Source organism: Halichondria panicea, chromosome 9 (genome assembly GCF_963675165.1).
Source record: "Halichondria panicea chromosome 9, odHalPani1.1, whole genome shotgun sequence".
NCBI lineage: Eukaryota > Metazoa > Porifera > Demospongiae > Suberitida > Halichondriidae > Halichondria > Halichondria panicea.
This window is the reverse complement of record NC_087385.1, coordinates 6,933,090-6,948,767: the sequence shown is the minus strand read 5'-3', so window position 1 is coordinate 6,948,767 and position 15,678 is coordinate 6,933,090. Positions and strand designations below refer to the sequence as shown.

Sequence of the window (15,678 nt, the reverse complement as noted above, 5' to 3'; positions counted from 1 at the left end):
ACTTATAGTCCTGTTGCTAAGAGATCAAAGGTCAGCTATTCTATTTAGAACACATTTTATTTTATTCAACTCTTCGATCCAAGACAATTTCTGTACTACTGTTGATGGCTGCTACTGGTCCTGAGCTGCTGTCTGTGATCCAAACCAGTGCCAGGAATGGGTGAGCTCTGAATATATTAAACCACACACACACACACACACACACACACACACACACACACACACACACACACACACACACACACACACACGAACAGTACTCTACTGCCATCCTGTGCACCCGAGGTGAAGGAGGTATAGATTGTTTGTACTCTCCCCCTAACCTCTAGCTCTGTACACAGCTCATGGCTCAGATAGACAGTCTGATATCTCAGCGTCAGAGAAACTGGGAGAGTTCTAACAGAGGGTTGACCAACCAACTGCAGCAGAGAGATAGAGATATAGCCGCTCTAAAGCTGCAAGTCAGAGAGAGGAATACTCAAGTAGGCAGATTATCAATAGTATATTAGAGTCACCCCCGCTTCCTCAGGTGGAGCACTTGCGTCAGGAAAGCTCTGCCTTGGAACGAGAGTACAAAGCTCGCTACACAGACTATGAGGCCCAACTGGAGGCTCTGAAAGGAGAGGTGTCACGATTAACCCAGGCCTACAGTTGCCTGAGAGCAAAGAGACAGTCAAGAGATGGGCTGGACAAGTGTAATAGTGATAGGGAGGTTCAACTCACTGAGAATGGAGAGTTGAGAGAGAGTGTGTGTCTACTCCAGGAGACACTGCACAGCAAAGATGAGCTAGTCAGGTGAGTGTCCATTACTACTGTACTGTGTGTGTACAACTCTATACAGAACGTTGCAAGAAGAGCTTGCGTTTGCTCAGAGTACAGCCAGTGCTGCTGTCTGTCAGAGTGGCCAGGAGCGACTCAGATCACAGCTCACACTAGACAGAGCTCTGCGGGATGAGCTAGGGAGACTGAAAGAGACTAATGAAGTGGCAGCCTTGTTCCTCAACCGTGTGAGAGCTTTGGAGTCCAACAACCATTCTGACATGAACACAGCTGAACCAAGCAGCAAGAACTTTGATATTGAATTGGAACAGTTAGTAGACAAACACTTTGATCATTTGGACAGTTCTGTTAAGCAATTGTTGTCAGTCAATACTCACACATGAATTACTATTAATGATGTTATTATTCTGAATGACAGGATATTAAGATGCTGAGTCTAGTTAGGGCTTGGAAAATTATGCTAGCATAATTAGAATAATAGGGAGACTTCTAGGAACGAGATAATAGGGCACTAAACTACATAATTTGACCCTCAGCTCAGAGTGTGGCAGAAAAATGACAAATTAGGGCTCTGACTAAATTTTAGATTGCAACACATCATTTGAAAGGTCTCTTTCTAAGCTTTCAGAAAATCATAACATTTTTGACATTGGATCAACAGTACTGAAGTTAAGGCTGTTGAAAGATGTTCAACTACATCCCGTTTTTATTCGAGAGATTCTTTTGGCTGCCATAACTTGAATTCTGTGGATCCAATGTCAAATTTTTTATGATTTTCTGAAACGTTAGAAAAATATAGTTCAAATGGTGTCATCAAAATCATACTTAAAGTATTTACCAATTTGGCGATACCATGGATAATAGCCCATGGTCCAAGGCCGAAAAATGACAAATTATGGCCCCAACGAAATTTTGGATTGAAACACATCATTTGAAAGGTCTCTTTCTAAGCTTTCAGAAAATCATAACATTTTTGACATTGGATCAACAGTACTGAAGTTAAGTTAAGGCTGTTGAAAGATGTTCAACTACATGCATCCCATTTTTATTCAATGGGTTCGGAGATTCTTTTGGCTGCCATAATTTCGTGGATCCAATGTCAAATTTTTCTGAAAGCTTTTAAAGTATTTACCATTTTGGCGATACCATTTTGATGAACAGGTCAACCCAATACCTGCAAAATAATAATCAATCACAATGAGAATAGTCCATAGTCCATAGTCCATAGTCCATAGTCCATGGTCCAAGGCCGAAAAAAGGGAAATTTTGGATTGAAACACATCATTTGAAAGGTCTCTTTCTAACCTTTCAGAAAATTCATCAACATTTTCTAAATATGTCTACGTACACCCCCCTCATTAATGGTTTGAGAATTCCAGCTGCCATAACATCCAATATCAATGATTTTCTGAAAGCTTAGAAACAAACGTTCAAAAATCATATTTGAGAGGGCGGTCTGGGGCATTAATAGAATACAAACACTTTGATCATTTGGACAGTTCTGTTAAGCAATTGTTGTCAGTCACACATGAATGTTCTGAATGACATATGCTATTAAGATGATGAGTCTAGTTGCTGTAGAGTTTCCAACAGTTTCTCTTTCTTGCGTCTAAGCTCCTCTAGAGTGATTCTATTTGCCTCCAGTTCTCTTTCCATAGTTTGCATTAGAGGTGTGGCCACTACTTGCAGCATGTGTGTCAGCGACTGGCTGTACACTGCATATATATAGTAGGGGATCATTCATATAGTTAGCAGGTTTGAATGTTTACCTCCGCTATTGTGAACCAGAGCCAGCAGATCCTTCTGATTCCTGAGAAGAGAGCAGTGGATATTAGCACATCATTGGAAAGGTAATTGTTAGGCATCAGAAAATGGATGACTAATTAAGGGCTTTCAAAGCTAGCTACCAAACGGCTGAAGTTTCGAAAAAAAAAAACGTAAGGCTTTTATAGCTACTTGTGTCAAAATTGATGGTTGACTCACTCCTGACTCTTGGTGTAGACCTCCTTCTCCTCCTCGAGCAGTATCTGTGGCAGGTGTGTGAGTGCCTCGAGGCAAACTGCACCCACTGTGGCTCGAGGGGTGGGCAGCACTCGTAGTGGCAGCTGGATGTGCTCGTACCTAGAGACAAGAGTTCAATGATTGGAATTATGTGAGCAGGCACTTGCCTTGGCTCGGAGTTGGTAGCAATAGACTGGAAGCAAATCACTTGCACTCTCTGCTTCTGTACAATGAGAGGAGGGTGACAGTGCTTGGGTTAGAAGTCAGTGGGTTTCACTTACTTTGTCAGCCTCATTGAAACATGAGAAAATAAGTCCAATGAAGTTAGGGTCCATCATCTGGTAGTCTGCCTGTGTGCCCACATCTGAAGGGAGATAATGAGAGGGTACAGTGACAGAGCTAGGTCTTACCAACATGAGAAGGCCACACTGTGATGTGGGGGTGACTGTGGTACCAGCCAACCACCCGCACTGGTCGCCCAAGCTTCACTGTGAGCCTCTGAAACAAGTTAGATATGGAACTATCGTTACGATTCAGTAAAGGCATACAAACCACGCCGGCTTCCATACCTCAGCCTCAATGGCTGCTGCTGAGAGCTGCTCTGGAGAGATCTCGACACGATCAGCCTGCTTATCAGAGCGACGCATTGCATACGCTGAAATAATACACATCAACTTGTTGTCCATTAACTGTGGAGTGTGACAGATATCATCACAAGCAATGATTCATTGTACAAGTAGATCTATATGACAGCTAGGCAAGCAGCTCACCTCTCCCATGAGCAGTCCCATGACCTCCTCCTTCTCAGTGGAAAGAGCGTGACTCATACACACTAGGTAAGCATCAGACAACAGCTCCACATAGTGCACCATCTTGTGTGTTTACTAGCTAGCAAAGGAAGGGGCGGGGCTACCTACCTGCATACCAAACAGATGGACTGAGAACTGAAGGAAGCTATTGATCTCTCTCTGTGTGTATAGAAGTGATGGCCGCTGATGTTGAGAATGATGATATGTTCATAGACACTCTGCCAGATTATCTCAGATGTCCAGTGTGTCTGTGTTGTCTCACCAACCCCTATCAGACTCCGTGTGGCCATCGATTCTGTAAGGACTGTATCCTGCCTATAATGCACTCGCGCACTGCTCTGTGTCCAGTGGACCGCACTCCAGTCGATGCCACCAATACCTTCCCTGACAATGCTGCCAAACTGCAGATCAATGCTCTCAAGATACGCTGTCTGAACGAGGGCTGTGATTGGAGGGGCGAGTACTCGGACAAGGGGAACCACAAGTGTGCCTACGCCCCCATACCTTGTGACTTTTGTAACACTCTTGTCTGCAAAGCTGACCTCGACACACATAAAACTGTGTGCCCTCAACGGAAGGTGGGTGTTCGTTAACTGCTCGTTACATACATTCCTCATTGCACACATTACTCCCGACCAGGTCGTGTGTGAGCACTGTGGACTGGAGGTTGTCTGCTCTGAACTAACTCATCATCATGATCAATGCTCCAACTACCCACTCCTCTGTCAGTATGCCTGCTCCTCTGGTCCCATCCCTCGCAAAGACATAGACAAGCACTATCAAGGTTGTCCTTCCCACCCAATCCCTTGTACAATGGCACCGTTTGGCTGTGAACAACTGGTGAAGAGGGGTGATCTACCAGAGCATGTATTGACCTGTGGACCCAAACATGCCCACAAGATGGCCTCTGCTCTTCTGGAGCTACAGAAACAAGTTGCTGAGCTGTCAGTGCGAGTGGGTGCTCAAGGAGAAAGCACTCACACACTGGAGACCACCCTGTATCCTTGCTCTGGACAGTTTACCTGGAGGATTGATGAGATCCGCTCCAAGATCCTAGCAGCTGAAGCCGGTGAACCTGTGGCCTCAGTCATTTACAGTCCATCCTTCTATTCGTTTGAGTCTGGCTACAAGATGTGTTTGTGTGTGTATCCAGCGGGGGACAACAACGAAGGTTTCCTCTCTCTCTACCTAGTTCTCATGAAGGGCCAGTTTGATGAAGTGTTGCCCTGGCCATTTCAGAAGAGGGTGGTCCTCTCCCTACTCAACTGCAGGTGAACACACACACACACTGAGTAGCTACACATCATTAACTTTTGTGATAGGTTAACTAGAAAACATTTGGCCCAGAAAATGACTACCATTATCCTCAACTATAAAATGCACACAATGGTCAGCTCATAATTATATATGAATGGCCCCTCAGAGTAAATTTTATTATTTATTTCATATGACTTGCTACCCCCCCCTCCCCCACCCTTCATATGACTTGCTACCCCCCCCCCTCCACCCTTCATATGACTTGCCCCCCCCCCCACCCTTCATATGACTTGCTACCCCCCCCTCCACCCTTCAGGATCCCCAACCAGCCCCTCTTGAAGGATATCCATCCTGACCCAAGATTACACTACTTCCATCGTCCAGAGAGTCCCAGAAATGTTGGCTATGGCTACCCTAAATACATCGCACTCTCAAAGCTCATGAATGAGGACTCAGACTTTGTAGAGAATGGTGCTATTTTCATTCGTGCTATTGTCTTTCATAATTTATGAATTAGGATTTTGTGTGTGTCTAGTGTAGGATTGATTCAACTATTCAACTGTGAAATTGTTTGGGGCACAGAAAAAAGCCATAAGAAATGGTAAAGGTCGATACACTAAACATTTTATTGTTTTGTTGCCGTAGCGACCAGCTAAGATGGCCGCCCAGCTACAGGGCAAGGGAGTTCCAGCCACACGCTCTGGATACATCGGCCCAGTAAATAGTTTTACATCTCAACCAACGACAGAGGAAATGTTGAGAGCTGTGTACCGCATTGAGCAATGGTGGATCAGGATGCGAGGGAGGAGGATATTCCGGCTCCTCAAGGAGGCAGTGTGTGCTGCTGTAAGTGCGTGATCTGAGTGTGTGTGTCTATACTCACTACGAGTGTACTGTGTTGTGCAGGAGCACTCTCTGACTTATGAGGTGCTGCGTAAACTAAGTCCATTAGAGGCAGAGCTGCTCAAAGATCCTGCCATCAGAGCCAGAATCAAGTTCAGATTTAGTGGACCTGAATTTCCTCCTTTTATTTTGTTCAAGATATTCACGTCCACTCAGAGTGCTGGCCAGGGGGCTGGGGGAGTCTGTTACCTCAGTGGCAGGAAAATGATTAAACCAGCATCTGAGGTGACTGTAATCTATGTACCCCACTCATTACACACAGTTGCACCCACAGGCAGCTGAGGATGCACGTCGACAGATGGGCAATCGTGTGTTCTATGATCAAATGTATCGTGATGCTTGTCACCACGAGGTGTTGGGAGTCACTGATGAAGTGGATGTCTCCACCATGAAGGAGTACATGCAGGTGTGTGTCCTCACTGCACTATGTGTGTTGTACTTTAACACAGGGTTCACAGGGTTCATGCCATGAGTTACCGTATAGCGGGTAATTTTTGGGGGACAAAATATTCGTGGTTCAGCAATATTGAGACATTTCGTGGGTAATATTTTAGTGGTTGGAGCTTGCACTGCAGGTAAAGGTAGGCAAGGTCGCTTCATTCGTGGGTAAAATATTCGTGGTCAGACCTCCAACCACGAAAACCATGAATATTTTGCCCCACGAAAATTACATGCTATACGGTATGCTTTCCCTTAGGACTAACTTCTTTAACGCTTAATTTTCCTTGAATTTATGTTATGCCTATTGCTCACACCCTAAGCCCATACCTATGTGTACAGTATGTGTCCAACATGGATGAGACTCCTGCTGACCTTGGGGGCAAGGACAACAGCTGGCGTAGACTGAGTCTGGCTGCCTTACCTCGACACAGTGCACTAGCAAACCTCGTGTCATTCCTAGAGGAGCGTGGGAGAGGGAGAGAGTCACTGAGACTACTCACTGCCAGCCTCACACAACATCACTCTCAGAGGGAACAAGTGGCCAGCATCAAAACTGTCTCCTCTCACAGGTGACTATTATATAGTGTTGTCCCACAGAATGTTCTAAGTGGTGACAATTTCAGTTCTCTATAGCCTAAGCCTTAAGAGGTGGTTATTTTTGTCTAGAGATTGTTAGTACCAACCACCATGACTAGTGTGCTGATATGGATCCTCCAGTTATTGCGCTATTGTTGTATTTAGAGTTAGTTTTGTTCTGCAGCAATCGCAAGACGACTGCCACTCCATGCAGTAGCAAGGACGGGGGTCGAAGGTCACGTCAGGCTAAGCAGAGGGCGGACAAGATGCGAAAATTATACACTTCTGGAGATGTGGAGGCAGAAAAAGAGGAAGCAGAAGATGATGACTGGGACCTAGAAGCAGATGACTTGTACCAATGGACACAAGAACTTTCATTTGAAGATATCACATGATATAATACGCAACTAACAATCATAATTATTATCGTTTTTATCCTCCTTGACTATTCTGTTGTTTTTGATGTGTAATAATTATACATAAGACATAAGACATAAGACATAAGAGAATGAACGCTAATAAAGAGTGGTATAATAAGAGTGTCCAAAACAATCAAAGAGAGTTTATAATGACAGTGTCAGTGTTGGTCAGTTGGTGGCTCCTTCCTCTAGTGAGATCTTGGCTCTAATCTTATCCCAGTCAATGCTCAGCTGCAGAGAAGGAGAACAGTTAGTGAACACACACTCACACGACCACATACCTTCCCTGAGTATTGTTGGAAGTGCTGGAGTGTTTCTGAGCAGCCAATCTCCTTGAGATAGACCTCTCTAAATGCTAGCACAGTGTCCACGTGTGTCTTGTGCTTGACTGCAATCTCAAGGGCCCTATATACACAGAGACTGGTATCTAGATATGACCTATGGTGAACATACAGACTCACCTCTCCCAGTTGAAGAGAGATAGGTTGAGATCAATGGCTCTGTACACAAGTCCTGCTGTCAGATAAGCAGCCTCTGCCTGAGTAGGCTGGTGACAAAACAGTGCCAGCTCAGTATTCCTTTGCTCCCTACTAGATAGCTCTTTGATACGAGAGAGGAACTGAACCTTGTCCACCTGACGAGACAATAATTATACACACTGGTCAGGGGCATGTGCTTGTTAAATAGCTTACAATAATAATACAATACAATTTAGACAATGTTAGCACACACTTGCTAACTTGAGTTGACCTCTCACCTCGTTGATAGCAGCGTAGGCAGTCTGAGCAGTGCCAAGATCCCGGGCATCCGTTGCCATGGCAGCCAGACACGCCCACAATGCAGGGTCCTTGACAAAGCGACATAGTTTAGTAGCTGCCTCCCATCTCCTAGCAGAGGTGTGCTGGTGCAGGAGACCAGGTAATGGAGACAGGCTGCACAGGAGGGGGCAGTATAGAACAGGAGAATCATTAGTGGTATGACTTCACCTGGTTCTAATGAGAGCTCCGTCAGACCTCCTCAGAGTGCATTGATTACCTACAAACCCTACCACTTGAGGACTCTTGGAGAACTCACTGCAAGCACACACACACACAGAGTGCCATACTTGCCAGTGAGGGGAGTACTGCTCTTACCTTCCTTGCTTGATGAGCAGTGTTTGTGGAAGGAGCTCTTTGTCTGTGTACACCACACCAGGGTGATACCATGCTATGAACTTAGTGTCACACATGCCCACCAGAATGTTACTGCCATTGTTCCAGGCCACACTGCTCACCATTGTACCTGAGGGACAAGCATGTACAGCACATCTTATAAATAAATGGTGTTCTATTAGCAATCTACAATGCAATTCCTGGTGGAGCAGTTCTTTTAATCTTCTAGTTTCAGTACAAATGACATGTTTCTCAGAGGCTCTTACCGAGGGCCTGTGTGGTGTTAGCAAGAGGTCCTCTCACAGTGGTAATGTAGAGGTCATTGTTCTTGTCCAGTAGAGCCAGGAGGCGCTCAGTGGGGGGTCCACATTGACTCAAGGCCACACCCACCACCTCTGTTTTGTGTACTAGGGGTTTCCCCTCACCTAACTCTTTGCCAGTCAGAGCATCAAATGCATGAACCCCTGCAGTGCGATCCATCACTGTCAGTGTGCACATAGAGAAATATAACACACTTACTTTTGTCATCACGATGGTCTCTTATGACGACTGTGTCCCTGCTGAGGGAGGTGGTTTGCTGACTCAGCATTGACGACTGGACCCCCGGAGACTTAATGGAGCTCACAACACGACCCTGTGTGTGTGTGCATGTGAAGGGGGGGGGGGGTCTTTCAACAGCCATAAATTGATCCAATGTCAAACAATTATAATTTTCTGAAAGCTTAGAAACAAATAATGTTTCAATCCAAAATTTCGTTGGAGCCATAATTTGTCATTTTTCGGCATTGGACCATGGGCTATTATCCATGGTATGGCCAATATTGGCAATTGATGGTACCATTTGAAAGGTCTTCTTCTAAGCTTTCAGAAAATCAGAAAATCATTGAAATTGGATAAGTTATGGCAGCTGAAAGAGTCCCCAAATCCTATATATATGAAACCCTGTGTGTATGTGTGGTGGTACCTCACCTCATAGGAGACAAGCTGCACTCCTGAGGCACTGTCTGTGAGTAGGAAGTGTCTCTCTGATTGTTGTATAAGTCCCACTGAGCCACGCATGTCCAGGGTCACAGGGGTTGTCCAGTTACGAGAGCTGCAACACAGTCAGTACATACACAGATAGTGTTACATGTATGAGAGTGTTGTATACTGACTTGTAGATGTAGGCCTGAGTGGATGTGGTGACAATCAGGTGTCCCCAACCAAGGGAGGTCTTGATAATACGTTCACTGAACTCAAGATGCTCTCTTGCATCAGTAGTGACGTCCCTCACATCCACAGTGTTGTCATGGTTCACACATGCCTCCAGAGAGTCCCACTCAAGATGTCTAGTGGTGAGGTGAGGGATGGTGGGGGGGGGGTGGTTTCTACACTTACCTGTCCACCACTTGGGCAAAGATGACTTGTCCATTGCCACACGCTCCAGAGAATTGAGTGCCGTCCTGTGTCCAGGCTAGTTTGAAAACTGTTCCACTGGCGGGCTTCTCCAGACTGTGAGACCACTGTGTATGTGTGTGTAGTGTGAGGTGTGTGTGGGTGTGGAGGGGGACAGTGTGAGGTGTGTGTGGATACGTACCCCTGTCCTGTCGCACAGTCTAAGAGTGTTGAATGAACCCACAGCAAACAAGTCACCTGCAGACACACAAGAGTACTAAACCATGTATTGTATTTGTGTAAGCTCACCATCTGGTGCCCACTTGACTGAACTGATGGGAGAGTCATGAAGGTAGGAAGAATAGAGACCACGTCCATAACTATCCCACACCTGAGAGAGGGAGCATCACTCTAGCAGTACACACAGTCAGCAGATCCCTCACCTTGTATTTCCTGTCCTCCCCTCCTGACACTAAGAGACTGTTGGCAGAGCTCCAGTCCAGACAGAGAATAAGACCATCATGTGCCTTCCACTGAGTGGGTTTGACCGCCGGCTGCAGTGGCTTGAGGACTAATGACCGACCACTGGTGTAGGCTATGGCATCAGAGTCAGGTGACCAACAGGCAGCGTACATTGGACCAGTTGACTGAGCAATGATAGTCCGTAGCATACCTGCTCTGGACCATATCTTGGCAGCACCATCCTCACCATCTGAGCAAGAGAATGGATCTACTGACAAGTAGACAGGGACTGGAATCACTGAATTGCAGTTATTAACTTAATGCTCCTTTACTACTAACATGGTCACCAAAGAAAGAACCACACTGCAGCAAACATGATCTAATAGGCTGATCTGTGTAGTGCACTAACTCACAAGTAAGTAGTGCAGTAGTATCGTAGCTCCACTGAGCCCCTAGGACAGCGCCCTTGTGAGCCTCCACACTCTTCTCCACTCGACCCAGTCGTGAGATGAAGAGGAAGCGACCGTCAGTACAGGCCAACACAAACAACTCTCTCTTCTTACCACCACTCGGGACCCAGTGGATGTCAGTGGCATATGTCTCCTGAGGCAACTGAACCACCTACACCAACGTACACAGAGTAAGGATATAGACTGTGAGTGGGTGGAGTGAGGAGTGTACCTGGTGAGTTTCCCCAGAGTTGAAGTCCCAGCGGAGTATCTGATGGTCATCACTGTGTGTGTGTGGGCGTGTGTGTGTGTGAGGGGGAGGGGCTGGTGTAGAGTGGGCCTACCTGACAGAATAGAGCTCATCAGAACTTGCCCATCCCACACAGGTCACAATATCACTATGTGTGCTCTGAGTTAAGGATGAAATCATCATAGTATATATATACTGCATACAATGGAGGTGTAGATCTATGGCAGCTAGACACACACATATTGCTGACAGGATATGTTTCTTGTCCTTCTGTAGACTAATCTTCAGTTTCATGCTCTCCCCTGCACTAGCTGGCTCTAGCACTGTGCACAGATCTGCTTTCTTGCAGTTGCTCAAGGAAGTGTTTTTGTTAGTTTCGATAATTGCTATGGCATTTTTTGTTTTCAATATTACAAGTAGATTTCACAGCTATTGCTTTCCGTTGAATTGGAATGTTCTAGAAGCGATTGTGCAAGTAAAACCTGATAAGCTGGTTCCCAAAGTTCGTTTCTCAAGATGACAACAAGGCAAAGCAGTGTGCATAGTGTAGTAGTTTATGCAAGCCCACAGAAATCTCAGCAGCTAGTTGAAGAGCTTTCGACCACAAAGCTGCTCCAATAATGCCCGAACCATTGAGCACACCGTCGAATTCAGACCTGACCACCTCAGAAGAATCAAGCACAGCTAGTCCACTCTTATCTATGGCCAGTCTGTCCAGCTCACTGATGATGGACCCCTCTCTTGTGTATCAACCCACCACGCCGCCAGTGTACGTGAGCGCAACCAGCAAAGGCTCTAGTCATCGTGACTCATCCTGGTTGGAGCTGGAGATCTGCAGTGAGTATCTAAACCAAGGCTGTCCCAGAGGAGAGCTCTGTTGCTTTGCACACCCTCACAAAGGCACCCTGATAGACCAGGGGGGAAAGCTCACTTGCTGCTATGACTTCTTAAAGGTTGAATGGAGCGATAAAATATAATATAATATAATATAATATAGTATATAATTAGTATTATAAATAATAACGTGAATATTGTTTTAGATAGCTAGTAGCCATGGACACATTTATGCAGGATCGTTGCCATCGTGATCACTGCAAGTACTTCCATCCTCCCCCCCACATCAAAGAGCAACTCGTGACTGCAGGGAAGCAGTTTGGAGCAATGATGTCTGGTTTCTACCCTGTCCCAGCCTATCAACAAACGTTGCCAGTGAGTCCCCCCAAGCCATACAAAGTGTTAGTAGGTATCTAGTTAACAGGCTCCATAGGGAAATGCTTAGTCACTCTCTTATACGCTGTATAGAATCATTAACGACTTATTAGATCACCCAGGAAATGCAATAACAATAAATTGTTTTTTAAAACGTGCATTTTTAATCCCTGTAACATTCCCTGCATTGCAACACTGAGAAATGTTTTGTTGACATGATTGTTCCTGCCTCCGTTGTGTGTAGGTGGCCCCTGGCATGCCTTCTCAGTATGGTGAGTATGGTGTCCTCCCTGCTCAATTCACTGGAGACAAACTCTCCATTTGTCGTGATTACCTCACTGGGCAATGCAGTCAGTCTCTCTGCCATCTTGTGCATCCTGGTGAGCTTGTGTTTGGGCTGGGGTGTGTGGGCATACTGGGTTTAGGGGAGTCCCAGGCTCTCATTGAGTGCTTATTATGACTGTCTTCCTACAGAGCACTATGTGCGTAGGAACCATGATGGGACGGTGACTATGTGTAGAGACTTTGCTCGCAGTACTGGCTGTCCGAGGGAACAGTGTAGATTCTACCACCCCCCTGCCCACATCCAAGAGCTGATTAGACCAGCTGGACTCTTTGCACCACCTCAGGTGAGAGTTGGCATATCAATGAGCATTACACAGCAAGCTGGCTCCAGCCTGGACTTCCCCTTATGCTGACTGCTGCAATATTATTATTACACTAATTATGTATTATTAAATGGTAGACTTGTAACCTGTACAGCTACTGTTATGTCTGTGTAACTTTCACTATTGCTGTGGTAGCACTATTGTTGTGTTTCCCAGCTGGTGGGAGGTAGCATGCCCCTGATGCATGAGACTAGGTGCATGTGATTGTGGCTGTATGCTAGGCATAGTTCAAAGGTTGTGACATGTGACTGTGAATACTGTCAACAAATCCTCAGGAATGTCAGCGTGTGGCTATTCATTGACATGGGTTCATTTCAGTATGTTGTCTTTATGCAGGGTATGCAACAGAGCATGTTTATGCCAACACTGATGGGCCCAGGCTTCCAGCAGAGCACCCCCCTCTACTACTCACCCACTGCATCCACCACCACTTTCATGTACTTACCTGGTAAGCCCCTCGTGTAGTGTGGTTAGCCTGTGTGCTCAGAGACCTATACCCAGCCCCTCGTGTAGTATGGTTAGCCTGTGTGCTCAGAGACCTATACACAGCCCCTCGTGTAGTGTGGTTAGCCTGTGTACTCAGAGACCTATACCCAGCCCCTCGTGTAGTATGGTTAGCCTGTGTGCTCAGAGACCTATACACAGCCCCTCGTGTAGTGTGGTTAGCCTGTGTGCTCAGAGACCTATACCCAGCCCCTCGTGTAGTATGGTTAGCCTGTGTGCTCTGAGACCTATACCCAGCCCCTCGTGTAATGTGGTTAGCCTGTGTGCTCAGAGACCTATACCCAGCCCCTCGTGTAGTATGGTTAGCCTGTGTACTCTGAGACCTATACCCAGCCCCTCGTGTAGTATGGTTAGCCTGTGTGCTCAGAGACCTATACCCAGCCCCTCGTGTAGTGTGGTTAGCCTGTGTGCTCAGAGACCTATACCCAGCCCCTCGTGTAGTATGGTTAGCCTGTGTGCTCTGAGACCTATACCCAGCCCCTCGTGTAATGTGGTTAGCCTGTGTGCTCAGAGACCTATACCCAGCCCCTCGTGTAGTGTGGTTAGCCTGTGTACTCTGAGACCTATACCCAGCCCCTCGTGTAGTGTGGTTAGCCTGTGTGCTCAGAGACCTATACCCAGCCCCTCGTGTAGTGTGGTTAGCCTGTGTGCTCAGAGACCTATACCCAGCCCCTCGTGTAGTGTGGTTAGCCTGTGTGCTCAGAGACCTATACCCAGCCCCTCGTGTAGTGTGGTTAGCCTGTGTGCTCAGAGACCTATACCCAGCCCCTCGTGTAGTGTGGTTAGCCTGTGTGCTCAGAGACCTATACCCAGCCCCTCGTGTAGTGTGGTTAGCCTGTGTGCTCAGAGACCTATACCCAGCCCCTCGTGTAGTGTGGTTAGCCTGTGTGCTCAGAGACCTATACCCAGCCCCTCGTGTAGTGTGGTTAGCCTGTGTGCTCAGAGACCTATACCCAGCCCCTCGTGTAGTGTGGTTAGCCTGTGTGCTCAGAGACCTATACCCAGCCCCTCGTGTAGTGTGGTTAGCCTGTGTGCTCAGAGACCTATACCCAGCCCCTCGTGTAGTGTGGTTAGCCTGTGTGCTCAGAGACCTATACCCATTATATGTTACCCCACTATAATCATGTATGTTCCTCCCCTCCCTGTAGGGTCATTCCCCGGTGGGAGCTCTCCTGTCTTCGTCCCTGTGTCATATCCCACTAACATATTCCCCCTCCCCTCCCCACTACCAGCACAATCAGTAAGTGGTTTGTCTACTGTACTAGCCCACCCCCACTCCTTGCTCTCATGACTGTGTGTTTGTCTCCCTTGTAGGTCTCCAGTAGTAGTGGAGGTGGAGAAACATTCTTACAAACCATTGTGTCCCATCAAACTATTCAACACTAACAGTCAATCAATCTGTTGCATACAATTTTTGTTATTTGGTGTATAACATTTTTATGTATTATTGATTTTTTATGAAATAATTGTTGATCCCCAGTGTACAGTTAACTGAACAGATGATGAGCATGTTCATAATTATATAAGGAGTGCTCTAATAAGTGATGTGTTCTAATAAGTGACATGTTGATAGAAGTTCATAATTGTATACAAACGGACGTATTCAAGTTATTGTGTTAGGAAAGCGTTGGTTGGTTCAGCAGGTGGTAGTGGGGATTGCAGGCGCCTCCTTCGAGATACCTCTTTCTGTAGTTGCAGCTTGTTCATGAAGAAGACAACCTTCCATCCAATGTCAGCTGCTAGAGTGGCCACCTCATGACTGGGACAACCTTGATGCTGCTCATACAGTCTCTCCCACAGAGCCTCACCACCACACACCTCACGCAGATGAGAGCTAACACGAGATAACTGAGTGAGTGACGACAGGTCAAGGTACAGACAGATCCCTATCAAGACAGCATCGGGGAGACAACTCAGGTTGTCATGGTTACCAGCAACAATCCGCCGGACTTGTTGCAACACTCTGGGACCAAACACTCTCTCCACCTCAACCTGGAGTAGTGGATGGATATAGATACACTAGATACAGTGGTGTACCGTACCTGCATGGTGTCATCACATTGGAAGTCAGTATGTGAGAGGACCACTTCAGATGGCTGTGGTGTAGGGGCTTTCCCCTGAGTCACTCCTCTTATGCTGATCCTCCACTTGCGCCAGACAACACCTCTGTCAGTAATCTTGAGTTGTACCCAGTCTTTGGAGGGGGAGGGTGCCTGGCCTGTCACCTCGAATAGCCTTCTCCCATTACACACTTTGCGTTTCCAGGACATACTCTGTACCACCTCATCACTTGCACTGCTCGCCAGCACTCTCTCTAGAGACGCCATTGCCTAGCGAACACAGTATACTGTTAGTGTTAGTAGACAGCTTAGCAGTTCTTGTTGATGTCTAGATAGATGGGCGTGACTGTACTGTCACGCCCATC

At 46.5% G+C, this 15,678-nt stretch overlaps 7 protein-coding genes across 9 annotated transcripts; 4 read left to right on the top strand and 3 right to left on the bottom strand.

The window, feature by feature from the left end:
* Position 1: 1 nt before the first annotated feature.
* LOC135341967 (centrosomal protein of 63 kDa-like) lies at positions 2–1,195 on the top strand. 2 transcript variants are annotated; one of them, XM_064538661.1, is made up of 5 exons: positions 2–160; positions 258–285; positions 342–482; positions 530–795; positions 842–1,195. In XM_064538661.1, the coding sequence occupies exons 1-5, from the start codon at positions 105–107 to the stop codon at positions 1,161–1,163; spliced, it is 813 nt and encodes a 270-aa protein (XP_064394731.1). In that variant the 5' UTR covers positions 2–104; the 3' UTR covers positions 1,164–1,195. The 2 variants fall into 2 exon arrangements, with proteins under 2 accessions (XP_064394731.1, XP_064394730.1); XM_064538660.1 differs by having other exon boundaries at positions 4–160; positions 258–294.
* A 958-nt stretch (positions 1,196–2,153) lies between these two features.
* LOC135341971 (lys-63-specific deubiquitinase BRCC36-like) lies at positions 2,154–3,689 on the bottom strand. The gene is made up of 8 exons (XM_064538664.1): positions 3,552–3,689; positions 3,351–3,470; positions 3,192–3,279; positions 3,063–3,145; positions 2,949–3,004; positions 2,764–2,901; positions 2,550–2,590; positions 2,154–2,495 (listed from the first exon to the last, which is right to left on the bottom strand). Exons 1-8 carry the CDS (start codon positions 3,651–3,653, stop codon positions 2,335–2,337), a joined length of 789 nt encoding a protein of 262 aa, XP_064394734.1. The 5' UTR covers positions 3,654–3,689; the 3' UTR covers positions 2,154–2,334.
* A 77-nt stretch (positions 3,690–3,766) lies between these two features.
* LOC135341930 (TNF receptor-associated factor 5-like) lies at positions 3,767–5,406 on the top strand. Its single transcript, XM_064538618.1, has 3 exons — positions 3,767–4,168; positions 4,230–4,861; positions 5,164–5,406. Exons 1-3 carry the CDS (start codon positions 3,767–3,769, stop codon positions 5,357–5,359), a joined length of 1,230 nt encoding a protein of 409 aa, XP_064394688.1. The 3' UTR covers positions 5,360–5,406.
* A 60-nt stretch (positions 5,407–5,466) lies between these two features.
* LOC135341954 (uncharacterized protein CXorf58 homolog) lies at positions 5,467–7,276 on the top strand. Its single transcript, XM_064538647.1, has 5 exons — positions 5,467–5,693; positions 5,754–5,975; positions 6,025–6,156; positions 6,531–6,760; positions 6,952–7,276. Exons 1-5 carry the CDS (start codon positions 5,505–5,507, stop codon positions 7,160–7,162), a joined length of 984 nt encoding a protein of 327 aa, XP_064394717.1. The 5' UTR covers positions 5,467–5,504; the 3' UTR covers positions 7,163–7,276.
* On the bottom strand, positions 7,139–11,294 carry LOC135341883 (intraflagellar transport protein 80 homolog). Its single transcript, XM_064538564.1, has 18 exons — positions 11,132–11,294; positions 10,967–11,026; positions 10,855–10,906; positions 10,587–10,794; positions 10,155–10,423; positions 10,021–10,102; positions 9,914–9,969; positions 9,715–9,839; positions 9,492–9,665; positions 9,307–9,430; positions 8,857–8,971; positions 8,604–8,801; positions 8,320–8,467; positions 8,173–8,259; positions 7,944–8,118; positions 7,648–7,820; positions 7,468–7,591; positions 7,139–7,417 (listed from the first exon to the last, which is right to left on the bottom strand). The coding sequence occupies exons 1-18, from the start codon at positions 11,164–11,166 to the stop codon at positions 7,355–7,357; spliced, it is 2,268 nt and encodes a 755-aa protein (XP_064394634.1). The 5' UTR covers positions 11,167–11,294; the 3' UTR covers positions 7,139–7,354.
* A 55-nt stretch (positions 11,295–11,349) lies between these two features.
* On the top strand, positions 11,350–14,735 carry LOC135341946 (muscleblind-like protein 1). Of its 2 annotated transcripts, XM_064538638.1 has the most exons (7): positions 11,350–11,825; positions 11,944–12,081; positions 12,326–12,461; positions 12,556–12,710; positions 13,086–13,197; positions 14,402–14,493; positions 14,568–14,735. In XM_064538638.1, the coding sequence occupies exons 1-7, from the start codon at positions 11,493–11,495 to the stop codon at positions 14,637–14,639; spliced, it is 1,038 nt and encodes a 345-aa protein (XP_064394708.1). In that variant the 5' UTR covers positions 11,350–11,492; the 3' UTR covers positions 14,640–14,735. The 2 variants fall into 2 exon arrangements, with proteins under 2 accessions (XP_064394708.1, XP_064394709.1); XM_064538639.1 differs by lacking the exon at positions 11,350–11,825 and having other exon boundaries at positions 11,938–12,081.
* Positions 14,736–14,744: 9 nt separating this feature from the next.
* LOC135341981 (F-box only protein 36-like) lies at positions 14,745–15,671 on the bottom strand. The gene is made up of 2 exons (XM_064538674.1): positions 15,296–15,671; positions 14,745–15,245 (listed from the first exon to the last, which is right to left on the bottom strand). The coding sequence occupies exons 1-2, from the start codon at positions 15,578–15,580 to the stop codon at positions 14,862–14,864; spliced, it is 669 nt and encodes a 222-aa protein (XP_064394744.1). The 5' UTR covers positions 15,581–15,671; the 3' UTR covers positions 14,745–14,861.
* Between the last annotated feature and the right edge of the window lie 7 nt (positions 15,672–15,678).